Here is a 26,450-nt window from a genome sequence, read left to right on the forward strand (position 1 = left end):
CTCTAAAATAGCTGTAAGCACAGTGGTTAAGCTAAAACCAAGGAATGCTACCTATGTGTACACAATACAGACACCTCATTTCCTAATTCTTGACACAGAAGAGGATGCAGGCTTTATAGCAGAGAGATCAGGAGGGGTGCCCAAAGTAATACTGTCTTTTTATTAAAAGCCAGTACTGAAGTGATGTAAAAAAATCTGGATGCATTGTCCAGTGTCTGTAATTCTTAATTACCGATTTAACGTTAGTAAGTGGAATCAGTGAAGCCATACATTAATGCAAACAGATTTCCAATATATTCTTTAAAATAATAAAAAGACACACTGTAGAGCTATCTGCAGTAAGAAAAAAGAATGTGATCTTCACAGGCAAGAAAAGGAAACAGCTAGCTAGCCAAATTCACTAAGGTACCTCAAAAAAATAAGTGATCATAAATAGTGGAACAACTTCTTTGCCCAGCCACCATTTCCTATTTTGATATTGCCATATTAGAACTGGCATATATACACATTAGTGAAACTGTTCAGCTCAAAAGAGACATAATGACTGGAACTTGGCAAGGTTCCTGAAGCATGGGATGGATTGCTTGGATGCATCTTTCTAGCCTCCAGTGAAAAAAGCTTTACAGGAAATCTGTGTGGTTTATTTATGACACCATTTGAAGGTTTTTTTTTGGTGTGAAGGAAGGAGCTGCAATACAGACTTACACTGTGAGACTCAAGGTTAGCATAATTTGAACTGCAGTAACAACTTTGCCTTAACAGAGACGTAACATATATATACATATATGAGCACATACATACACAGATATTCCATTTTATCCTCAATGTATGCTTGCCCTTCACAAAAGGCCACTTCTGGTGCAATGGTATTAAAACTGATTAGCTGGCTATTCAGTGTGCTACATTAGAGCATTCCTTTTTACACAGTTAATGTTTTGACAGCTTACCCTCAAACCGACTGGAGATACTGTCTGCTGGTGTGAACTGTGCCATTTGTGGAGATGGGAGGCTGTGAAGTATATGAAATGTTAACGTGACAATTTTATTAAATTTACAGGCTCTTAAAATAGATCCAGCAAATACTAAAGCTCTCTACAGACGGGCTCAAGGATGGCAGGGAGTAAAAGATCTCGATCAGGCATTGGTAATGATCATAATATTTAGTAGCATTTTTATCTTAGCTAAACACTTCATCAGAACATTAATTTATGTTTCTCTTTTATTTAAGGCTGATCTTAAAAAGGCTAATGAAATTGCTCCTGAAGACAAAGGTAAAGTAAAACTGTTTCTTTACAAGTTCTTTACTTTTAAGAATGTAACAAATTAACCAGGGTAGTATTTTGTAGGAACTCATACCGGTGCCATGCCCAAAATGCTGGCCTCTAACAACTGCAGCACTGACAAGAGCCCTCTTGAAGTGTTCTCACCTGATTTTATACAGCAGTGATGCTTCTGTTGCTCTGGGTAACCTGCTGATGTAGGTCAACAACATGCCTCCTGAACCATCTCCCTGTGTTACAGCGGTCTTACTAATTTAATTTCCTGGTCTAATTGGACAAGATTTTTGGCACATGAATTCTGTGCTGGCACCAGTACTGTGCTTGCCACATCCTCCTCTACCTGGTTACTTTATCATAGGGACAAGGTTTTTTGCTGCTAGTGTATCTGACCTAATTGAAGATTAATGCAGTTCTATTAAATGAAATAACATAGGTAAGTTCCAGCGGTATGAGCTGGTCTTGACATATTAAGAGACATAATCTAAAGAGATTACCATAACTGTATCGTGGATTTTCTTTCTAAGCAGCTATCCAGACGGAAACACTCAAAATCAAGCAGAAGATAAAAGCCCAGAAGGAGAAAGAGAAGGCAGCTTATGCTAAAATGTTTGCTTGATTTTTTTTTCCTAAACTTCTAAATCTATGCACTAACTCATGCAAAAGGATAAACGGAGCCGCTTCATTCATTTGCCCTGTGCTGCAGTTTTCAGTGTTTACAACTCAGAAGTCTAATAATAAAGACAAACTGTTCAAAGGTGGTTTTATTTTCAAGCTGTAACTTGTGTTTTGCCACTCAGGTGTGTTTTTGCAGCTTAACAGTGCTTCCTAAGAAGCATAGTTTCACACCAAGACAATTTAGGCGGTTTCTGATAGAATTTTTATTAGAGGAGGCCTGATGTCTTTTACGGAATAAAAATGCTACATAGAACAAAGGTGCAGGTATTACACTTGTTTTTTTTTAAAGCACTTTACAGGTTGTATTGCAGATGGGCTCCATATTACCATCAGGGGAAAACAAAATCTCAACTGTAAATTTGATGTAAAATGTGTAACACTTTACATCAGTGTAGAAAGTTGTCGCTGTTTTTGTCTCCCCCCTGTACTGCAAGGTAGGATTACATATAGTAAATCACTCCAGATACAGAATGCTTTTTTCAATGGTAGGTACTAAATTCTTCCACCATACCCATAATTCTGGATATAGCTCGTTAATCACTGAACTTCAGCAATAAATCCAAGATTCAAAGTTCCTGCATCAGTCCTGAGAAGAACTTTCTTCTGCCTGCCACACAACTCCTGTAAAGAAGTCCTATTTAAATAAGGCTAAGGGTTTGACCAGAAGGCACCGACTTTCCATTTAATGCAACGGTCATATCTAGAATTCAGAACAGCACATTAGCCTCAAACTCTTACACATTCAAGTTAGTGCTGTACTTTTAATTACACTGCAGCATAAAATACTCCCAAGCTTATTTGTTGGTGATCAGAAGTCATTGAATAGACTGCCTGTCAGTTTACATTCCATTATAAGCTGGTCCTCCTCCACCTTCAGGCACTACCCAGTTAATGTTCTGACTTGGGTCCTTAATATCACAGGTTTTGCAGTGGACACAGTTCTGAGCATTTATCTGCAGTCTTGATCCTTCTCCTGTTTCCAGGGGAACATATTCATAAACTCCTGTGAAGAGCAAGAGAGAGCTGTCACTTCACTGAACAGTTTTCCCCCTCACGTATGCTCTACTAACCAGCAAGTGCAAAGAGGGAAGTGTATTACTAGTGTGATTCACCTGCCTTCCATCTTTGCGAATTATTTCATCATGAAAGTACTGTTCACATAACATACTAAGACCTGCACTTGAACCCTTTTCTAGGAGGAGGATTTGGATAGAATGCATGAAGTAAGTAGTAGGCCAGGTGCACACTGAAGTACTCAGTCTTTCACCTTCCAAAACCAGCTCAGACAAATTTCTGTTACCCACCTGCTGGACAAAATCTTTGTTCCGGTCCATCAAATACAGCCAGATTCCTGCTCACAGGGATGCTGTCATCTTTGAGGGTTAAATGAGCAGGCTGGTCGTGTTCATGGTTTGTACCACTTAAAGCCACAGACGACAGGAGATCAAAACTGATTTTTCCATCAGGCTTTGGATATTCAATAGGCGTGCACTCTTTGGCTGGTTTGAGCTGAGCAAAATCTGGTCCTAAGTATGTTTTAAATAAATAAGTTTCCATATAGAATAACTTTAATTTGCAGTTACTCAAGAACATTTAATTAAGTCAATTAAACTATTTTAACTAACAATGCAATTAAAGCTATTTTAACTTCCCTTGTCATCAGAATGAAGTATTTCATACAAGGTAACCTTTTTTCTGAGACAAAAAACTCTGCTATGTAGAACAGTGTTCTGATATCTTCGTTTACATCATGACAAAGTCTGCTTCAATGACTTATCATCCATTTCTTTTCTACACTCACCACTTGACCAGATGTGCTCCAGCTTCAACTGAGACCAGCAAAGACTGACATAAAAATTTAGTACCTTCTTTCAGGAGAGAATGAAATTACCTGGATGTTTTAATGTCCATGGTTCCATTCCTCGCAGCAGCCAGTAAAATATACCGGTGTAAATCATTCCTCCATACACACCAAGTACGCTATGGCAGGATGGTCGGATGTTTCTAACCGCATACAGTTCTTTCCAGACCCAGGACTTTTTCAGGTTCTCTTCATATTCTTGCACATGAAGTCCTAAGGCAGTACATTACTGGTTAGGTACCTACAGCACATAAAGACTATCCTTGAAGTAAAAAAAAAAAATGGCTGTATAAAACAACTGTTAGCAACGAAGGCAGCAAAATGAGAATTTCAGAATAGGAAGCTGGGTATATACTAGTCAACTTATTTCAGCCTCTTGTAGAGATCTGTTATGCTGGCAGTTATCAGCAGGTATATACTGCTCCTTTATGGCCTGTATGAAATGACCCATGAGCAGCATTAAATTGCCTCAGACCTCAGTAAAATGTAACTGGCCAGGTGGCTACATTGGCACCTTTACGGGAGAACAGCTGTTCTCATAGAATCCAAGAACTGACCAGGAGAGTTTACCTGGGATGAGCCAGGTTGGTAGTTTTAAAATTGTCAAGTTCAAAAGCTTTTTCTTTACAACTTACGCAACCACAAACATTCTGATTTTGGTAACTATGACTACAGCCCAATGGATGATGCCAGTGCTAGAGAACATTTTTTTCTCCCTTTGTAACCTGCAAGTTAATGAGATATATTTGACCACAAACTTGACTTTAACTCTTTGACTGTATTCTTTACACATACTAGATACCTGCACATGATGCATCTACTGCAGTGTAGTTAAAGTCAAGTAATTATCTTAGAAAAAAAACCCTGTTTTTTCAAATGAAAATATTCTGAGAGCTTCCCCTTCACCATTCTTCATTGCCGTTGTTCTAAGTAGTAAATTTTAAGCCTTGCCCATGCATGAAAACATGCTTCAGTCCACGTTTTCTGTTGCATGTAAGGCTCTGAAGAAAGCTTATTATCCATGCACAGAGAAGAAGGTGGGCTCTAATATTCTACTGCATGACCAAACTGGAGACAGCATATAAAACCTGTCCATAACCAAACAAGAGTGGCACACTACCCAGTAAGAGCATTTATCACTTCAGAGGGGTTCTAAGCATTTTAACCTGTTATACTGTATTGCACGTTCTAGATGAACAACAGCTGACTAGGACACTACAAATAATAATCATGAGGCACCAGGCTACAGCATCCATGTCCAGAACAACTGAAATTCTAACTGGGTTCTCTTGCTGTACAGCCTTTGTTAGCAGATTTAAGGGAACAACCAAGGCTTAAATAAATGTGGTCAGGATCAGGCCATTACTTCAGTGTGCCAGTGTTACACATAAAAAGAATATACATAGTCTCACACTTGGAATACTATCAAATTAAAGACAGAAAAAGAAGATTGAAGGAAAAAAGTATTCTTGCAATTAGGAGTGAAGAGCAAACTTGATCAATACTTAAGAATAACTAAACAGAACTTAATTTCTTTCTTAAATCATTCAACAGTATAAATAGTAAATAAACAATAGCTGTCTTTTCAAACCAGCACACCCGTTTTATGATTTATTTGCATTTCCAACTATTTTATTCAGACACATTTAGTTACTGCTAAGTTGTTGGTGACTGTAATTGAACACAGGGTAATTGCAAATGGAGGTACAACAATCTTACCTTTTGTCTTTGACTGGAGATTTTCATTGATTAATTGGCTAAAGATGGCTTCAGAAGCCAACATGCCGCTCTTCATTGCGGTATGTGTCCCTTTGATCTTAGGAACATTCATGAGTCCAGGACTGCAACCAATTAATACTCCACCTGGGAAGGTGAGTTTGGGTATTGACTGAAGAAGAAGCAGAAAAAAAGTGTTTTCTTTCTTTGTTCTTGTTTTTTTACAGTGAAAATAACCTTCTGGAAATGAAACTGGCATGAGGCTTGAGTGTCGTTCACATTTTTAAAGTTGCATGTGCACTTTCTAAAAATACACCAGAGTTACTTCACTTGCCAAGAAATTTTGGCATAGTAAGCAAATAAGAACACAGACATTGCAGTGGGGCTGAGTATAAAAAAATGACAAGACAACATTTTCTTCGTATCTTCTTTCTAGTTGCTTTATCTGCAACAAGACTGTGGTAATGTCACCCACCGATACCATTTTCCTCCTTCAAGTTTAAATATTTTTTTTTTAAAGAGATAATTGTGTTCCCATTTCCAACAGAGTAAGTTGCATGCCTCTCCTCTCACAGCTTACCACCCAATGCTTTTTACCACACATCTTTCCTATGTAACTGCAGAGTGCCCTCCTTGTTGTTCCCCTTCTCCCCACTTATTTTAGAAGTTGCTCAGCAGTCAACAAATAGGTATTCAGTGCAAAATCACTGCCTTACCCCCTGTTCTGTAAGAAACAATGTCATTGACTACAGTCAACTCACAAATCTAAGAGATGATTTGCAAACATCAGGTCCATAGTATTAATATACTATGTTATATGCCTATATTAGGTAAGGAATACCTCAGCTATCAAGACAGTTACCCTTATCCAATGAGATTAAGATTTTAGACAGGGAATAGCTTCAAAACACAGACTGCAGAATTTAGAGCAGAAAGCTGTGATCATATCCCAGGTCTCAAATTGCTGAAGGTAAGTTGTGAACATGGCCTTCCTCTGAAAGTCTTCAGTACTCAGCAGCCCTTGTGAATCTAGCATCCTGCTTTTATTAAAGCTGCTGAAATAATTCATTTTTAATAGTCTAAATAGTTTGACCCCAAACAAGTAGTTTTAATCAATGAAAAATGTCCAAATAATAAAGTATCCCTTGGAATTCAAGATAATCTGAAACAAACATTTTGTTTCTTCTGCTTGTTCGATTGTCATCTGTTTACTATTCACCCAGGGCTGGTTACTTCTGAATATTCGTATAGTAGTCACTAAATAAAGTTGTAACACACAGCATTTCCTATGCATTTTGGGCAATTTGGTTAATCAGAGACTTAGTGGTTTGGTTTATAGCAAAGGTAATTTAGGCTGAAAATACAACTTAATCCTTTCAACCATGAGAAGTCACCATCCTCTTGGCAGCAAAGAGATAAAACAATGCTGGTTTGGAGGACAGAGGAAGGGAAGATGCCTGCTCTGTGCAGCATCCTCACTGCCAGTGGACCAGGAACCCCCTATTTTGCTTCCCTCGGCTCAGCTCAGGGTTGAAAATCTTTTAAGTGAGTCTAATGTTTGACACTTGCATAGGTCACCAATGTGAAGTTTTTTCCTCTGATACTTTTAATACACATTGCTCAACAACAGCCACACTTCATTGTTTTCTACAAAACTCTGAAATCTTTTCAAAGTTTTTTGATACAATGGAGACAAAACAGAGGTTGCATGGGAATTTCTTAAGTGCTTGATTTTGCGATTTTAATAAACAGAAGAAATAAAAGCTATGTAGATGTAGCCTATTAAACCCTGTTCCTCCTTCCACATATCCCAAAAAATCAGCTACAAAATCAGCTAACTATCCAAGAGCTTGTGCTCTCCCTCTCTCACACCAACATAGCTTCACTGTATGTTAAAGACTAAACTATGGTCAGAAGGTTACCTGTAGCCAACAAAACCAGCTGAGATTGATGGTAATTTTATACACCTATATACACCTATACTCCTGTTCAACATCTTTGTTGGTGACATGGACAGTGGGATTGAGTGCGCCCTCAGCAAGTTTGCCAATGACACCAAGCTGTGTGGTTCGGTTGATACGCAGGATGGAAGGAATGCCATCCAGAGGGACCTTGACACACTTGTGAGGTGGGCTGATGCCAACCTGATGAAGTTTAACTATGCCAAGTGCAAGGTCCTACATCTGGGTCGGAGCAATCCCAGGCACAGCTACAGTTGGGCAAAGAAGAGATTCAGAGCAGCCCTGCAGAGAAGGACCTGGGGGTGTTGGTTGATGAGAAAATGAACATGAGCCGGCTTCAGTGTGCGCTCGCAGCCCAGAAAGCCAACCGTATCCTGGGCTGCATCAAAAGGAGCATGACCAGCAGGCCAAGGGAGGTGATCCTGCCCCTCTGCTCTCGTGAGACCTCACTTGGAGTATTGTGTGCAGTTCTGGTGTCCTCAACATAAAAAGGACATGGAGCTGTTGGAGCAAGTCCAGAGGAGGGCCACGAGGATGATCAGGGGACTGGAGCACCTCCCATATGAAGACAGGCTGAGAAAGTTGGGACTATTCAGCCTGGAGAAGAGAAGGCTGCGTGGAGACCTCATAGCAGCCTTCCAGTATCTGAAGGGGGCGTACAAGGATGCTGGGGAGGGACTCTTCATCAGGGACTGTAGCAACAGGACAAGGGGTAACCAACTTAAACAGGGGAAGTTCAGGTTAGATATAACGAAGAAGTCCTTTACTGTGTGGGTGGTGAGGCACTGGAACAGGTTGCTCAAAGAAGTGGTAAATGCTCCATCCCTGGCAGTGTTCAAGGCCAGGTTGGACAGGGTTTTGAACAACCTGGTCTATTGGAAGGTGTTCCTGTCCATGGCAGGGGGTTGGAACAAGATGTTATCAAGGTCCTTTCCAACCCAAACCATTCTGTAATTCTATTTGATGCAACATTGCCACCAAAATGAAAACTGGAGCTACTCAACAACTTACGTAAGAAAATATTCCTGGACTCTAGTGATGCAAATGAGTCAGATTGCTACAATCAAAGCAACACATGCAAAAGAAGAGCTAATTTAAAATCTTCAGTGATTCACCAATAAAGCTTTTTTTACTCTTTACTGAAAGCTTGTATTAAAAAAAGGCCATTTAAAGTATGACTTCACCATTAACTAGACCATTTTACCTACAGGAAATAAATAAGTAAAACTAAAAACAAAAGCTGAACAACTGCCCCCCATGCTTTTATATTAGGAACAGTTAAAGTAAGGTACATGCTGTTTTAAGTCCAGCAAATAAGTCCAAAGATTAGGCAGAGGTGCACAAGAGCTGTCATCCTAATGTGTGTAATTTATCACAATGTCTGTAAGTGACTTAAAAACTACCACGTTCTTTCAGCTGTATGTTTTGAGCAGTATAAGAAGTATGTAACTGAAGTCACAATCTGGCTACTACTTCATGAAAGGAGGATATTCAATAATGATTATCTGTGATACAGAAATCAGTGCACAGGGTGGAAGAAGCTCATCTTACATGTAACTCTAGATTAAAACACCTTGGTATTTTGTGTCTTATCTGTGTTAATAATGGTCAGACAGTGGTTTATGAAATAAGCTAGTAAAACAGCGATGTCACAACGTAATATGACATATTTCCACTTCATAACGGACCAAGTAACCAACCTGCAGATTGATTAAATAATCACATTTAATCAATAAATTGCTTCACAAACCCACATGACTCAGTCCCAGGTATGCACACTAGTAACAAAGCTTAACCCACAAGACTGAGACAAGTGTTACACTGCTGCTGAAATTCCACTTGTATTGCAAAAACTGCATGAAGTCATGTTTATATTAAAGAAGACATTCAAAAAGGAAGAACAATGTAATCAGAGGGTAAAGTGGAATGGCCCCAGACACAGGCTGCAAATCACAAATACTCAGGATAGTTTTAAACTCCAAACCAAAAGGCACATCTACAAATAGGAGCCCAGGACATGCAGCCATGTCCTGCGTTCCATGATTCCCACATGAGAAGGTTGGAAGGACTTTGCCTATTAAATATAAAAGCAAAACTATTTCTTCTGCAAATTGTTCCAACCCTTTCAACTGAACTTAAGTCTTGGTGAATACATGGAACTGGGCTTGTTTAGTCTGGAGAAAAGGAGGCTCAGAGGGGAACATTATTGTTCTCTTCACCCACCTGAAAGGGGGATGGAGAGAGGAGGCAGGTGGTCACTTCTCCCAAGTAACAAATGATATGACGAGAGCAAATGGCCTCAAGTTGCACCAGGGGAGGTTTAGACTGGATTTTAGGAAATACTTGTTCACTGCAAGGGCTATCAAGCTTTGCAACAGGCTTCCCAGGGAGTGGAATCACCATCCCTGGAGGCATTTAAGACATGTAGATGTGGCACTTAATGAGATAGTTAACTGGCGGACTTGCCAGTGGTGGGTTAACAGTTGGACTGGATAATTTTAAGGGTCTTTTCCAGCCTAAACAGTTCTATGAATCTGTATTTAATTTAGAAACAAAGTGATTATGTCAGAAGATTTTTAGTATGACAGAGCCTAAACCTAGCAAATCTCAGCAGCTGGTATCCAGCAAGATAACAAGGCTTTTCTGTCCAGAAAAACTCTTGGCTTTAATCAACTTTACTATAGCTCAGGTGTTTCCCATACAACCCAAATCTACTGCACTAAAATCACAGCTATACGGAACTCAAAGTAAAAAAAAAAAAAAAAAATCATAAAAATGTTACCTGTAAACCACCTTCATTTAATGCTCTGGCACCATAGGCAATCCTTGTTCCACCCTCCAAAGTAGGCTGTACAGTAGGATGGTGCTTCCACCTCTGAAACTCCCTAAATGGATTCAAATAGGGATTTTGGTAATCTAAACCAACCTTAAAAAAAGAAAAGTGCGCAACATTAATGAAAACAAACCACAAAATTGCAAAAGAAGTTTGAAAAGAAAACAATTGCATATTACGTCAACTCTTTCACTCCTATTTTATACTAAACCAACCTCAGGATCCTTCTACTTAGAGAAACTACTGCCAAAAATACATTCTGTTAATAGGACAGGAGAAGTATATCTGAGAATTTGCTGCTACAAGACTGTTCTTTGCCCACTGAAACTTGAAGCATGGAAAATATTTAATTGCATTGTAAACATCTTCCATCTGTCATTGAAATAAAACAGTGCAATTATATTAAGCATGGTTTAATGGGCAGGATAAGGGAGAAAACTAGTTTTAAATTTGTCTTTCAAAACCTCTTTGCCCTAGAAAAGCTGGAAGGAGAGGTGAATAATTCTTTCTAGATAGTTATGTCCTTGTGCTCACATATTTAACCAGTTCTTCACATCATTTAGCAGAGTCAATTATCATTTCCAATTAGGTAAGCCATTTTAATAAAGCACAGGGGATCAGTGATGAAAGCAGAAAATGAAGGAAAAAGTCTTTTGCCAACTGGCTGGATGCCCAGATTCCTATTTTACGTAAGTGAGAATTTGTCCCAAGGTATACTCTGCATTTCCAATCTTTAATATACTCTTAAAAGGACTCATGCTGCCAAGTTTTCTCTTTTGAGCTTTTTGGTTTCTAACCTTTATTTAAGGCAAATAACAACACATATCATGAGTCAGCAAGAAACAGCTGATTTCTGCCTTAATTTCTCTGGCAGCTGACTGCTTTTAGAGCACTGCTTGCATTTATTTCCTTGCTAGATAAAAGTTAATGATTGCAAAATAATTGCAAGATAATCCTGCTAGAAGAATCAGTTCAGACTGACATAGGTGTAAAATTCAAAGATAAAAAGTGCTTGTATGTTCACACAAAAGTTGATTTTCTCCTGTGTGAACTGGAGATAATATGAACATTCATGATTACCATTCTCTAAGAATCAAAGCTCTCTATCTTTCTAAAAGCAAACAGAATTTAAATGTCTATTGTCTCTACTTATTAATTCCAAGACTAGAAATCTGAACAGAATAAGTATGCATGTCTGAGAAAAGCTAACAAGTTTGTTTCAGTATTTCCTACAAAACCATTAGACAAAAATACAGTTTTCACACACATTCTGGGACCCTTTTGAAATTTAGAAGGTCAAAGCATGACCTAAATCCTATGCTGGTAAAAGCCCAGATCGTGTGCCTGACTAATGTAACATCTGCATGTGAAGCACATGCACATAATAATAATAAGTGCTTCATTTAGGACTGTAGGTGCTAGAAAAACATTTCCTACCATTGCTCTTTGCATCACTGGCTGGCAGAATGACACAAGACCATCTACAGTGATCTTAATTCTTCTCATAAAGAGGCAGTAAGAAAGAAGCAGCTGCCTGTTCAACTCAGAGACAACTGCTAAACAGGGGGAGGCAAACAGGGGTGATATGAATGGCAAGAACATACTGAAAAACTTGGGAATAAAAGGAATGCTGCTTGTGGAACTGCAGAGTAGTTTCACTTTACATGCTTCTCTCAAAGAGCAGCTACACCCAAGACTGACACATGACAAAATGGAATTGTACAAAGTGTGCACGATTTAGACATTTCCTAACTTGCAAAAAATCTTGTGAGCATGGTTTTGATTGATGATTTGGGTTTGGGTTTACCAAAACTCTTTTTGTTTGCAAAAAAAAAATTATTTCTAAGTTTTCCATTTTGTTCTTAATGAAAGACTCTTGATTTAAAATAGATTCATATGACAAATTAACCTTCTCTAATATGGACATAAGTGCATGCAAGATTGAGAAAGTACTAAATTTAGTCTGTTGCTATTTTTGTGTTTTCATCTTCATATTAAAACAGAGAAAAGAAGCTGCATAAAAAAGAAGACCAAACAACAACAAAGCAAGCATGCAAAAACCAGCTTCACTTACCACAAATCCAAGAGCAACTAAAGGTTCACCCTCCTTTAAGTGATAAAGAAAGGATCCTCCATATGTATGCCTGTCTAAAGGCCAGCCTACAGTATGTTCCACTCTTCCTGGTTTCCATTTCTTTTCATCAATAGTCCATAACTGAAATAAAGATGATAAAAAAATTATTTTACATTGCAAAGTAGTGCCCTTTCAATAATATAATATTATATATATATAAAAATATGCAATTACATATAGAAGAAAATTAATTTACTGCTATGACCAATGCATAAATTCATACAGCAAAATACCAGGTAATAAGTACATTTTTTTTTTTGGGTTACCATTGAAGAATTTCCTAATACAATAGTTCTCTTTCTAGAAATGTTGCGCATCAGAAAACGTGACTGAGGCTCCAGTACTATACCCAAAATTGTCATTTTATGCTTTATATTAGCGATTTCAATAGATACTTCTGCTAAGGAAGGCAATACTTACATTGTGTTTTTTTTCTTTAAATACATTATTTTTTCATATGAATCACTGCAATTTCCTCACAAGGTCAAGGCTTAACAATATGCCTGAGTTGACCTAAATATCTGCAGTCAAACAGGTTGTCCTCTCTCTGCTCTCTCCTACACATCTCCAGTGCTGATCTGACCCTTGGTGAACTCACAGAAGCACCTTCATATTTCCACTAGCAAGTCAATTTTCTGCTCATTTCACAAAACATCTCTTCACCACAGAGCCAGGTGCAGTCTAATGTCAGAAGGGCATGGAATGTACGTCCAACCTAATGTTTCGGGTTAGATCAAGGAGTGTATTTTTGAGCATGATTCCTGATTCCTCCCACTTACTGTGCTTTGGTTCACATCATACAGCAGCCATCGTACAGGAAGGCATGAACTGGATTCCTTTCACATGAAAATAAATTGTAAGAGGCTCCAGAAGCCCATCTAAAGCATTTCAGTCACAAAAGGGACTCAGTCCATGGGATTAGATCAGAGCTAGTCCTACGTAAAAATAAACCTGAAATGTGCATAGCGGGGATATCAGCTCATCAGCATCAGCTATTTCACTTACAGAACCATTCCTATTGGACTGTACTATTTGCTGAAGCAGTCTCATCTGGAAGCAAAGGAACTCTACAGCAAGCCCCATGCTTTAATGACAACTTAGGCGTTAGAAATAGTAACTAAGACTATGTGTTATTCTCTACAGAAGCGCAAACTAATTATTTAACAAATATTCTGCTACTGGAAGCATATTCTTAGAGTAATAAAGAACATATTATAGTCAAACTGACCATATTCTAAATAACACAGCTCTTTTTCATGACTGATATTTCCTGAGAAAAAAAATATTTTAAAAAGCAAACTGGATCTCTATCCTGATAAGTCCAGTGAAGAGCATTTAGGGGGTAAAAAAACCCCAAACTCATCTAGAAGGTGTTTCAGAGATCATGACTCATCTGGAATAGCTCCTCTCTCTAATCAAAACCCAGAGAAAGCCTTTCCTCCCCTTCTCAGGCACTAAAGACCCCTAAAATTGGGCAGCATGAATCCCTCTCTCATTTAGTACTGAAAACAGATTTCACAAATTAACATAACCTGAAATCAAATTAAGACATTAGCAGAGTGTATTCACAGGTATCTTTAGTTATAACACAGATGTAAGAGAAAAAGCAGCTGAAACAAGAGTCACAACATTCAGGGAATATCTTCTCTGATGACCTTCAGAATAGCAAAGATTCTGAAGTCTGAAAGTGTAACTCAAAATCTATCGTTCTCATTTCTTACACAGATTAACTTGAAAGCAAACAAAAACTACCTTATAGTTTCATAGTATTTTCCTTAATTGTTACAATTATGCAGGTAATACCTCCTTCAGTCCAATGCCATAGCTCTGGGGTTGACAGTTCTCCCTTAGATTGTACTTTTTGTACATCTGTTTGGCTAGATGTCCATGACAACCTTCAGCGAAGACTGTGACTTTACCATGGAGTTCCAAGCCTCTTTCAAAGGTAGCCTGCGAAAGGAGAGTGTTTCATCAGCAGTTAGATCTGTGCCGCACCAAATTCAGAGCAAGAAACTAGAAGGCAATAAAGTGATTTTACACTCCTTTGTGGCACTGTCCAGAACCTATAGCCATTGTAAGTTGCGGCTCTAGTCAGATGTCTTCACCTAATAACTGTGATGCATCCCTGGCAAATCCTGCTGTGTGATTCCAGTAAAACAAACGCTACAGTGGATCGCTATTTATTACTGAATCTCTTCTAGATCAGAGGATATTTATACCAAATCTGATCATTTATATGATGCAAAAGAACCGTGACAGAACACAGACTCTTAATCTAGAACTTCACACTTTAATTTTTGCTCATTTGCTTATTATAATAAAACACTGTGTCCCCCCACAGACATTAAACACCAGATCTGAAAAACCTACATCACCTCTGCCCCCGAAAGAACCCATTACATTAGAATAATGTTACTATAATATTACACCAATCTTACATGTTAAAACTTACAGTAAAATTAAACTAACATGAAGTATCATTATGAAAAAAAAAAACCAAACTCATTAAAAGTTCCAACACTGAGATTGAGAGTAAGGTAAGGGAAACCAGCATACTTGTGTATGAGCATGTCACCTGCATATGTGAGCACTGGATGAGAATATTACTAGATTATATCTGCAATGTAAAAAGACAAGATTCTAAATATATATAAAATTGCAGGGGGGGAAAAAACAAATTTTTTTTAAAAGAAAAAAGTTTGATTTCAGTCAAAAGGTTTAATGTTGAAAAAGATAACAAAAACAGGTTTGGATTAAGATACCCAGCAGCACCTAATAAAACCATCTCAAGGTAAGCAATTGGTCCAGGAGAAACTTCCTGCTGTGATTTTGAATTGTTTCTCAGGTGCAATCTGCTTGTGTCTTACTGGTTGGAAACCTCTGAAAAAGGCTAGCAAATGAAAATGCTCCCTCTATGCAGGAATTATCTTACAATATTTTGCTGATTTTTTGGTATATTCTTGAAATTACTGATTGTCAATCTTTACATGAATTATCTTACAAAATATTAAGAGAACTACAGGGACTTACTACTTGATCTAAATATTAAAAACATACAATGTCCAATCTGAAGTAAATCTATATAAATGAATTAACTACAATTCCACACTGTAAATACCAGAAATTCATTAATTTGAAATGTTTCCACAACGTGACAAAGTTGTATTTCAGTTAACATCCTTCTCCAGCATCTAGACAAGAATCACTGTGCAACTTTTTACTACACAGTCTTATCACTGGCATTTTTGTTTGATTGGTGCTGACTGCAAGGTGAAATCCTATTCATTAACCCTAGTCTGATTAGGCACTGCATAAACACACTGAAGATATTCTTGCCTTGAAGGTTATACAACTCTATCTATTTACCTGAATCTTTATACACTGGAGTTAGTATCAACTGACCTAACTGACAGCTGAAACACTTGAATACTCAAAAAATTGCAGTGGTGGCACACTAATTATGTACATTAAAGAAGTTAAGAGACACATTGTCCCAGTTTCAGCTGTAACAGCCATTTTTTCCTCCTTCCTAGTAGATGGTGCATTGCTGTGTTTCAGCTTTAGTCTGGGAACAATGCTGATAACACACAGATGTTTCAGTTGCTGCTAAGTAATGCTTACCCTGATCAAGGACTTCTCAGTGTCTCATGCTCTGCCAGTGAGGAGGTGCACAAGAGGCCGGAAGGAAGCAGAGACAGGACATCTGACCCAAACTAGCCAAAGGGGTATTCCATACCACAGCACGTCATGCCCAGCATATAAAATGGGGGGAGTTACACGGAAGGCCCACATCGCTGCTCGGGTCGGGGTGGATATCAGGCAGTGGGTGGAGAGTAATTGTATTGTGCATCACTTCTATTTATTGGGGTTTTTTTCCTTTCCCTTTTTAGTTTTATATTCTTTCCCCTTGTTATTTCCCTCATCATTATTAGTAGTAATAGTTTATTATACTTTAGTTATTGCGCTGTTCTTATCTCAACCTGTGGGGTTTACATTCTTTCAATTTTCCTCCCTATCCCTGGTGAGCAAGTGGATGTGTGGTTCTGAGTTACAGGCTGGGCTTAAACCCTGACACACCCAGAATAAACGGAAAAAATTCTAGATTTTGTGGATGCTTTAAAATAAATACTAAAATAATAATTCCTTCCTATTTTAAAACCAAATTGCCAATAAATCTGTATCACAGCAGCAAGCTAAATATATTACCCGCGCCTCCTACTGGAGAAAACGTACACCTGAAAGTAGGAGCACGTCTGTCCTCTACACAAGACAGCCAATATCATACTGGAAAAAAGTAGTATTTTCCCCCGCCACTACTTACTCTTCCCTCCTCCACTGTCTATATTCTCTCAAAGCAAGTCTTTTATTCTCATTTCCTGCCTTAAATAGGGAAAATAGCCCATGCTTTCATATGAAAGTAAATACCTCTCTGAAACTACATAACTAATAAGAAAGCTCATGAAAGAATGTAATTCTTACAAAAAAGCTTGTACCCATAATTTCTGTAGCCAAATAATTCTGTGAGAAAACTGTTCTGAGTAGCTGTGGTGCCAAATTCTCCCTATGTATTGCATAGGGAAAAGACACACTGCAGGCTCTGGATTCCGCTAAAAATCAAAGTCTGTCACTTAGGACAGGGAGTCACCTTCTAGACACAGAAACATGAATGACCAGCAAAAAGTGTAAAGACTCAGTGTGTACCTTGCCCCAGTGAGGCAGACAGACTGTCAACAAACGGGACTGCAGTTGTGAATATTAAAGATAATCAGCCAGAAATACACTCTTTTACACACTGCTAATTACCAGCTGCACAACAGCTTCTATTTCATCTTCACGCCTTTCTTGCCTGGAATTCTTCCCTTTGTTTTCTGATTTCACACATGCCAACACACCTTCAAGTCACTCCCAAACAAATCTCCTTTCTGCGAAGGCTTTTGCTACTAATCTCAGAAGTTTACAATGTTCTGAGGCCACAACTTGCTCAATTATCTACAGAAAGGGAAGACAGGTATTGAATTTTACACTTTTTCTTAGCCAGCAGCAAGATGACTGATGGCAGTAGAAGCAGATATATCACAATTTCTATAATCAGACCCCTAGTTATGGAGAAGACAGCTACTTACTTTAGGTGCTCCATCCTTCTGAATGCCTACATCATTAGTTGCTATCCCTTTCACGCTACCATCTTCATGAAAAAGAACCTTTGGAAATATTTAAACAAACAGACAAAAACATTTAATGATTTGTCATTTTAATCTACTCATAAAAAGTTATAATACAGAACTTCTAAGCTCTATGTCTTTAATGGTCAAACTTGAAGACTATGTAACATACTGTATAACCCACTTGCACTTTGCTGGATCTGGGCCAGGATTTAGACACTGAAACACAATTTTCACAATATATGTCTCTTAACAGGAATCTTGTGATTGCACAAATAATTGGGAGTGAAGAGGGTTCCAAAACCACTTTTCATATTTGCAGTGATGTCATTATTACCTCAGCTGCTGCATAGCCTGGATATATCTCAACACCCAATGCTTCTGCTTGTTCACCTAGCCAGCTCACGAAGTGGCCCAGACGTACTATGTAATTTCCATGATTAACCATTGGAAGTCCTAAGCAGAAAGACATACACAGATAAACCACAGAATAACAAGCAAAATGACACAAGTTGTATACATCAGATGTCATATCTTCTACAACTACTATCTTCACAGTAATCTGCGTTATCATAACCATCATCTACATAGACCCTATCACTAAGTCATTACTTCTACATACACTTGCTGTACTACACTGAATCAAAATTGTTTGAGTAATGAAAGAGCTGAAAAAGACACAAAGAAAGATGACTCTCTACCACCTTACTAAATTTTACCTGGAATAATTGGCACTGGAATTCTAGATTTCTCTGTTAAAATTCCAAACTTGTCTTCAGTTACGGGAGTATTAAGTGGAGCCTACATTAAAAAAGAAAATAGAAGCAGTATGTTTCTAAAAAACCAGAAAAGTTATGTTTTTCTATCCAATCCAACAATAACAAACAAAACAATCCAACTGGCAGTCTAATAAAGGTTTAATAAAGCAGTTCTGTAGGCAGGTATCACAAGAAAGAAGATTAAGTACTTTATGAGGCAGCCATCATGCAAGAATCAACACAACTACTGACACAAAAAAAAATGGACCAGGGCCTTGCAAATAACTTCTACAGTTTGCACACAGGCTTGTACTTCATCAATATTCTAGACCTTTCTAAAGAAAGCAGTCCAACTTGTATGATTAGTCCAGTAAGACAAAACAACCAGCTGACATCCGTCTCGCAGCTCCCAGGTGACAGCAGGCAGCTGGCTGCAAGTCAGATGGCTGTTCTGGCAGAGATGGCAGCTCACTTCTTGCTATCAGCCCTCCTAAAAGCACCTTAGGTCTCTGTTACACCACTAACGCCACACAAAAGTAAGTGTACTACATGCCATTTCCTAAGACTATGAAGAACAATTGCACAGAAAGAAGTCTGACATTGCTAAGAATTGCACAGTTTGCTGCTTGTGCACAGGAGCTGGACTCTGCACAAATGCAGTGTAGTGCATCCCAGGATGCACCAGACATACTGCCTATATGTAGTAAAACTACTACATGAAATAGCAAAGGCCACAGCATATCTGTGTAGACATAAAACTTTAACATTGCCAAACTAGAGGTAACAGACTTTTTTTGTTTTGCTACATCAGTGTACTTTTAAATGGTAAGAAGTACCAATGATACCGAAGTACCAATGCAGTTCATCAGAAGATAGCAATTAATTTAAGGTTAATATGCTCATACATACCCCCCGCTCCTTCCAATCTGGAAGGAGTTCTTCTAAGGCCCTTGGCTCAACACAGGCACCAGACAGCGTATGCGCACCAATCTGAGAAGCTTTTTCCACCAGGCAAACCCGTATCTCTTTGTTATGCTCAGCAGCTAACTGTTTGAGTCGAATAGCTGCAGAGAGACCCGCAGGGCCTCCTCCAACAATGACAACATCAGCTTCCTCTGCAAATCTTTCCATGTTTACCCCTATGATAGAAAAAAAAAAAAAAAAAAAGATAACATAAACCAATACCCAATTTCCCTCAGTCTCTCTCTCACTCTGTGCTCTGTTACATTGGCTGCTGGGTATCCCAGAAGTATTACTTTGCATAAAAGGAAGCTAAATATTGAACAGAATCCCCACTTCAGTACTTGGAAGAGGCACAGAAGGACATCAGCACCCCAAAGTAAAATTAGCTTCTTTTTTTTATATACACCATAAAAACATGTATTCAATCTCTATCCACCACAAGTGTTATCTTAGTATGTTTAAATTCAGAGCCCAGTTGGGCAGCTGTATCAAAGATGGTCACTGAAACTCTCGGTAAGGGAGAAAGAAAAAAAAACAACAAACCTTTTGCCAGAACGTGCAACTTAATTTTATTCTAATTAATCATTCTTTTCTGGAATTGAAGCCATTAAAATTGCTGAATGTAGAGACTGGAATGCCCAGAGATATGTATTAATCTTATTTTTTCACAAACGCTCATTGTGAGAACAACTGAAAAAATCCAGCAGGCACGTACCTGATAGAATTAAATCTTGGGATAAGTCACTAAAGCAAAAGCCGCTTATATATTTTACTTACATAACTAGGAGAAAGTTTATTCTGATGCCATTTTATAGCACTAAAGACACACACCACAAAATTTAATTTGGAATATTAGTACTATATTTAAGAGTACAGAATTTCTGTAAGAAGATAAAGACAGCAACATATTTCAGTGTCTGTAAAACAGCAATAACAAAGGAGCTTTTAAATAATGCAAATTGTTTTGCTCACCTTCCCATCGTTTGTCTTTGTCCCGAGGATGAATTGTATAATGTGTAGTTATGCGAGGCACAGAGGCAGTAGATGCACATCTTGGGATATGCAGTGATGGAAGGCAATCTCTGTTTATCAACTTGAGAGCACGAAAGCACTGATACGCTGCTAAAACAAGAAACAAATTTGCAAAATCAGCAATTTTCCATACTTCTTGAGTTTTCAAATACAACAAATATAACAGCCCCTCCCTAGGCTCATCTCTCCTGACATCTCAACACATGCTGAGACACAGAGTTTGGGCTACTGACGCTAGAGAGTTCACCTAAAATGAACATGGTCTACAAGTGTCATGGTTTACAAGAAAATCTCAGGCTGAAGCCCAAGTATGCTTTAGCGAAAGCCAGAACAATGGATATAGTTAACCTTGATCTTAGCTGCAGAGATGGTAATTGCTGTAAGAACAAGCCAGAACTTCTTTTCAAGCAAATGGACCAAATTAAAGTTTAAAATGATCAAAATAAGGCTCTGTTCACAGGGCTATTACATGTTACATTCTTGTCTCATTTTCTTTTTTCACAAAAACTACTATGGTTAACACGAAAAATAGTTACAGTTAAAAGGTCTGTGAACTAATGCACCCTGACAGGTATTTTCCCTTCCTTTAATGATTCCTTCCCTCTAGTTTCACGGGTGAAGGAGGATACAAAGTATTTCTGCAAAGCCACAAAGTAAAATCACCAACTGAAAGGTCCTGTTGAGAATGGCATCTGGTAAGGCGAGCACAAACATTTTCCACTATAACTGCACAGCAAGGCAGTTAAGTATTATCTATGCCCGTTTTATAACAGCAATTTTGTACTTAACCAGCAATAACATAAAAATTATTATCATACTACCTCATGACTCTGAATCATTTTTTACTTGCAATCAGGGTCTGAGAATAAGCAATGCATTTTGTAAGCACGATAAACAACTACATCTATACAGATATAATAGAACATGACACCTTAATTTTTGAGGTATCTGAACAGAACTGACAGTACTAAGAATTACATAGCATTGTTTAAAAATGCCAGTTGTTTCACACACATGTAAAAGAAGTGAAATTCGACCCGGAATACGGCTGATAATCACAAAGGTAGGTCCAAACCGTGAACGGCCAGTTCTCTCCAGTGAATGAACTCAGTTGGTGCTACCAGTCTACTGAGAGCTGAGAGCTTAAGGACTCAGTAAACGCGACGTGAAATCTTTGGGCGAGGCAAACAATCTCTAAGAAGGCACTTTACGCTCCCGCAGCTCTTATTAACTGCTGTCAGGAAGCTGTTTATTTAGTCAGCAAGACTGCCTTTAATTGTTTTATTTTCTCGCTTAAAAAGGGTAACCTCTAGTATGGCTCCAAGGATAATTCCACCCTCATGCCCCCGCCGCAGAGGCGCAGCAGCCCCCTGCCTGGCCCGTCCGGCGCTCCCGTAAGGGCTGCCCTCGGGCTCAGTGGCACCTTCAACCGGTCAGAGCCCGCCGGGGCAGAGGGAACACGGCCATACCTCCGCTGACGCTGACACCGACTGCCGCCGACACCGACTACCGTCCGCCAGCCCCGCCGCTCCCGGCCCCGCGGCCCCCGCCGCCCGGACACTCGGGCGCGCCCCAGCCACGACCTTTGCTCTCATTCCCCGCCGCGCCATTCACCAGGCCCGCTCCTCCCGTCGGGAGGCGGCAGCCCCAGCCCTATCCCCTGGGGAAAGTGAGACGCCCCGGCACGAGCCGGCATGTTACCTCGGCTGGAGGACGGGCAGCAGAAGAGCAGCATAGCGACAACACCCACTCCCCTCAGGACCCCGAGACCGCCCTTTGCCACGCTGCGCCTGCGCACTCAGCGACCGGCAAGAAGGCCCCCGTCCCGCCCCCCCTCACTGGCAGGACTACAGCTCCCAGAGTGCCCGGCGGCAAGATCCCTCTCAGCTCCCTCACGGGGCAATGGCTCTACGAACCGATTCTCGTCTGGTGTTTGAACGGGAGGCGCTCGGAGGAATTGGGGTGGTGGGATCAACTACTGCTGGGGGCGCTCCGCAGGAAAGACTACCGCACCCGGAGGTTCCGCCGCGCTCCTCCCCAGCGCACGCCGCGGGGCCAGCGGCAGAGCTCGGGCGGGAGGCGGGGCGCGGCGCGGGATGGGCTGGGCGGTGGGCGGTGCCACAAGCAGAGCGGGACATGGCCGAGGCGGGGCCTGGGGAGATGTGTGGCGGGAGTGAGGAGTTGCGGTCGCCGGAGTGGCTGGCAGGTGACACACGGGAGCTGCTGGAGGAGGTGGAGATGCAGATCAGCGATGTGAGTGCCGGCGCGGCGATAGGGAGGGAGGGAGCGGCGGGGTCCCCTCACGTAGGGCGCGGGACGGGTGTCGGCGCCCTCCAACCTCTGTGCCGTTTCTCCAGGCCGCCTGCTCGCTGGCGAAGGTCCTGGAGGCGACGTCTGCCGTGTCGGCCCAGGTGGAGGAGCTCGCCACCAAGTGCTCGGAAAACGCCCGGTTTCTCAGAACATGGCGGGACCTGCTGAGGGAGGGGTACGAGTCCCTGAAGCCCAGCGACTGACCCTGCCCGGCCGCGGCTCCCCGGGCTGCGACGCGCCTTCTGTTGAGCGGCGCCTTTAAGGGAGTTCTCGTGAATTTCCGTTTTCCCTCGGCGCCCCGTGAGCCCGGAGGTCTCTCAGAAGTACTTGATGGCTCGTATGGGTACTGTGTGTAAGTCACTGAGTAGAATAACTTTGTTTAGAGAATCACTTTTGACTTCAGGACTCTTCCGTTGCTGTTCAAGCAATCTCACACACGAAATACTTTAACCTTCCTTTTTTAATTCCTCTCTTTTACGTATTGAATGCAAAGTTAGTATGTGTGGTACATTTAAACCTCGTTATTGGTGGCGAAGTGGTGTCCTGCGAGGAGGTGTTGTCAGCTCCTTTTTAAGAGTTGTCACCAGCATAAACTCTGCCAACTCCAGAGAAACTCTCTGAAGTAACTTCACTCGCTGAAATTCACTTTGGCTTAACCCTCTGAACTGAAAAACACACTTTTTGTTCGTGTTGAGGATGGGATAATGTGGCAAGCTGTGTCTCATTTACAAGCTTTAGATAAGCCCTATATCCCAAACCTTACTATTTTTAGCAGTATTGCAGTATGTTTCTATAAAGCTACAGCTATTTTGCAAGATGTTTCATTACTGTAAACAATTTTACAATATCTTTTGTTGTAATAAAGTGCCTTATGGTGGACCGTGTATCTCTGCCTGATAGAAGTTTAACAGCATTGTTTGCTGATAGGATGGGTTATTTTGGACTGTAAGTAAAAGCTTCCATCAGCTGGAAAAGAACCTGTGAAATATATTGCTTGGGAAACATGTTAAAGCTTTTTCAGTATTTGGTCCTGTTTTTTTTATCTTTGCCTTGAGCAGTTACTAGTTAGTCTAGAGCTTACTGTTAACAGAACCTTTTGGTCTGCAAGATTGCTAATCTGTAATAAATACCTATACTGAAACTCCTGTGTCTTTACCAGAGCACTGTGAAAAGAGTAATGCTGAAATGCAATGGCAGGCTGCAGGAGAACATGGCTCTACCATGACTTACTAGTCAGCCTTATTTTTACTGGTAGAATGACTTTTAAAAAGATAAACTGTAGTTTTCTTAGCAAAGCAATAAAGATGTTCCTAAAAATCCAAAATGAATATTCTTATGTTACTTATACAAGCAAATATGACATTGAATATATCCATAATCAAGTTGAGTGAAAAACAGAGGCAATGGTGGGGACAGACATCCTTCCAGATCTCACCAGAAGCAATTACAGACATTGATAAGGCTTGGTCCCTCAGAGTGTGCGCATTCTGTTAAGCTGAGTTCTAATTGTCCCAGTGAAAGGTAATCCATGTGGCAGGATTTCACTTACCTGTTTTTAACCCCACAATGCAAAATGTTGGAAAATAACTCATTTTGTTCAACAGATAATCTTTTATTTCAATAAAACATACAGTAGTGGAAACAAGATGCCTAACAATCTTTGCATTCAAGATAATCCAAAGTTCTGTAAACAGTTAAAGTGTGAAGTGTCACACTTTAAATTCTACTTCTTACACTGTTAAGAAGTCAAGTGCAAACGCTGGAAGTATCTCTTAACTTCATTTTAAAATGCTTCTAATAATCGATGCAAAACCACAGCATTCTTTTTACCTTTGTGGGCTTCTAGGCCATTGGACTGTTAGTATGGTACTGAAAATAGAAGGGAAGTTGTAGCAATTCATAATGGAAAAAGGTTCTCTTCAGGAAGTATATGCGAAGGAGCTGCCACTAGAGGACTGTTTCAGACGGGATAACTTTTTTTCACCCTTGTAACACTGGGAAGCAAAATAATGCTCCAAAAAGCGCTGAGTAGCTGTGGTCCTTGAATCATTTTAACCATAACGCATCATGTCAGATGCACAAGGTGACTGAAATGACACTGAAATTAAGATTGATAATCTTCTAAATGGTCATCTCCCATTATTCCATGCACTGAGATAGACATCTTAAGACTGAAATTTGTTGAAGTCTGCAAGCTGTGGGAGGCCACTTATGGTAGCCCATGAAAAACCAGTGAGGAAGAGAGCAGCATGAGATGTTGGAATACTCAAGTCCAGTCTTTCAGAGAAGGATCCTCTCCTGAAGGGGTGAAACTTCCAGCAGCTACCGCTGGGGGACACTCAGTTGAGAAAATCCCTTTTATTTTTCCTTCCTACAGTTCTGGTTCTGCCTAAATTAGAATGATCATTACAATTTCAGGACTGTTTTTATATGTTGATAAATTGTTAAAAATTTGTAAATTTTTAAAAGGATTAAAATTTTCACTTTATTTTCTTTGACATATAAATTGGTCTAGTTGTTAAATGTACATGTTTTTCATAGGGCTGTTGCTCCCTAATAGCTTGAATAGACCTAGTCAGAAACTTTGTGGAGAGAAAAAATTCTTACTGAGGAAATCAAATAACTCTTAAAAAAAAATCAGCTGTTGAAATGGGGAATTTAAATAAAAAGTTTAATGAAAATAGTATTTTTTTTTCTCCCTAAAGATAGATAATTTTGAAACATTCTGCTTTCAGGGTGAGATGTTTTAAATGACAATTCAGGTTGGTTTTTTTTCCATGCTCCTGGCCTCTGAGATGAAAAAAACCAATGTGACTTCTCCTTCTGGTCTAAGATGAGTTGTCAAAGTATCAGGTACCATTGTGAGATGGTGAAATTATTGTTGTATTAGTTCTACCTGCAGATACATTGCTCCTTCTCCCTGCGTTAGTTCACATGGGCCCAGGTGCCATACCTCCCTCCTTTTTCTTCTTTGCTGTAAAGCCATAAGCCCACAGATGTGAAGCTAACAGTGCAGATGTCACTGTGAAAATTCAAAATGTATTTGCATGTATTAATTTATTCTTGTTGACTGCGAGGTCACCGAAGCATCAGATGAGTCTGTACAAAGCATAGGCTTCATTACCTTTGGAGTCATTTCGTGCATTGGCCACATTTCTACCCAAATTAATGATGGACCATATGTTTTCTGACCGCTTCTACCTTTTTTAGATCTTCGTTGTCTGTAATTATACCAAACCTGATGAATCATTTCTTTGAAAGGTCGTGTAGTCAAAGTGTAGAGAAGAGGATTCAAAGCACTATTTATTGGCAGTATAAAAATTACCACCCAAGAAGTTATGGTACCTGAGGGAGGGAAAAAGAAAGGAAGCTGTAATATGCATTCCAGCGTTTGTACTGTTAATTCATGCAAGCGCTTAATGCTTAGGTACACAGCTATCTGGTGAGAGAGGTGGCTTTGCACTTCTAGGCTAAGTTCATGTCACAACAGGTCCTCTTCTCACTGTTATGCTTCCACTGCCCTCTTACCTCCCTGTTTCCAGGACTCTCTGCAAAACTTGACATTATTTACTCTCCCAGTGGTTCCATTTATCCTCACTTTTCTGTACCATAGCTTCCTATTTGCCCTGGCACACTTTTTGCTCTTGCTAAATCCCACTTTCTTGCCCTAAAACTTTTTGTCTCTGCTTTGTTCCCTGTCTCTTCCTGTGATCTCTGTTCCCCATTCTCTTCCCATGTCTAGTGATGTGCAGTCCTAACGATGTC

General features: G+C 39.8%; 3 protein-coding genes across 9 annotated transcripts in view; 1 reads left to right on the plus strand and 2 right to left on the minus strand.

Moving 5' to 3' along the window:
• The window catches only part of PPID (peptidylprolyl isomerase D), an 18,410-nt gene extending 12,534 nt beyond the window's left edge, over positions 1–5,876 (plus strand). For 3 of the 7 annotated variants that reach the window (XM_080627714.1, XM_080627715.1, XM_080627720.1), the window contains exons 8-9: positions 1,058–1,271; positions 1,808–2,282. In XM_080627714.1, the coding sequence (XP_080483840.1) occupies positions 1,058–1,271; positions 1,808–1,896 (303 nt within the window). In that variant the 3' untranslated portion in view covers positions 1,897–2,282. Of the gene's footprint in view, positions 1–1,057; positions 2,283–5,759 lie in introns of those variants that run through there. The other 4 variants (XM_080627718.1, XM_080627717.1, XM_080627716.1 and 1 more) reach the window with 4 other exon arrangements.
• Positions 2,447–19,519, minus strand: ETFDH (electron transfer flavoprotein dehydrogenase). The gene is made up of 11 exons (XM_080627776.1): positions 19,290–19,519; positions 18,342–18,423; positions 17,960–18,078; positions 17,584–17,661; positions 14,264–14,410; positions 12,401–12,541; positions 10,276–10,419; positions 5,536–5,704; positions 3,847–4,029; positions 3,260–3,481; positions 2,447–2,958 (listed from the first exon to the last, which is right to left on the minus strand). The coding sequence occupies exons 1-11, from the start codon at positions 19,509–19,511 to the stop codon at positions 2,795–2,797; spliced, it is 1,671 nt and encodes a 556-aa protein (XP_080483902.1). The 5' UTR covers positions 19,512–19,519; the 3' UTR covers positions 2,447–2,794.
• A 6,218-nt stretch (positions 19,520–25,737) lies between these two features.
• RXFP1 (relaxin family peptide receptor 1) overlaps positions 25,738–26,450 on the minus strand; it is a gene marked incomplete at both ends in the record, with an annotated part of 45,144 nt that continues 44,431 nt past the window's right edge. The window contains one exon of the mRNA XM_080633547.1: positions 25,738–26,030. Within this exon, the coding sequence (XP_080489673.1) occupies positions 25,738–26,030 (293 nt within the window). The remainder of the gene's footprint in view (positions 26,031–26,450) is intronic.

Source organism: Psittacula echo (genome assembly GCF_963264785.1).
Source record: "Psittacula echo genome assembly, chromosome: 1".
Taxonomy (NCBI): Eukaryota; Metazoa; Chordata; class Aves; order Psittaciformes; family Psittacidae; genus Psittacula; species Psittacula echo.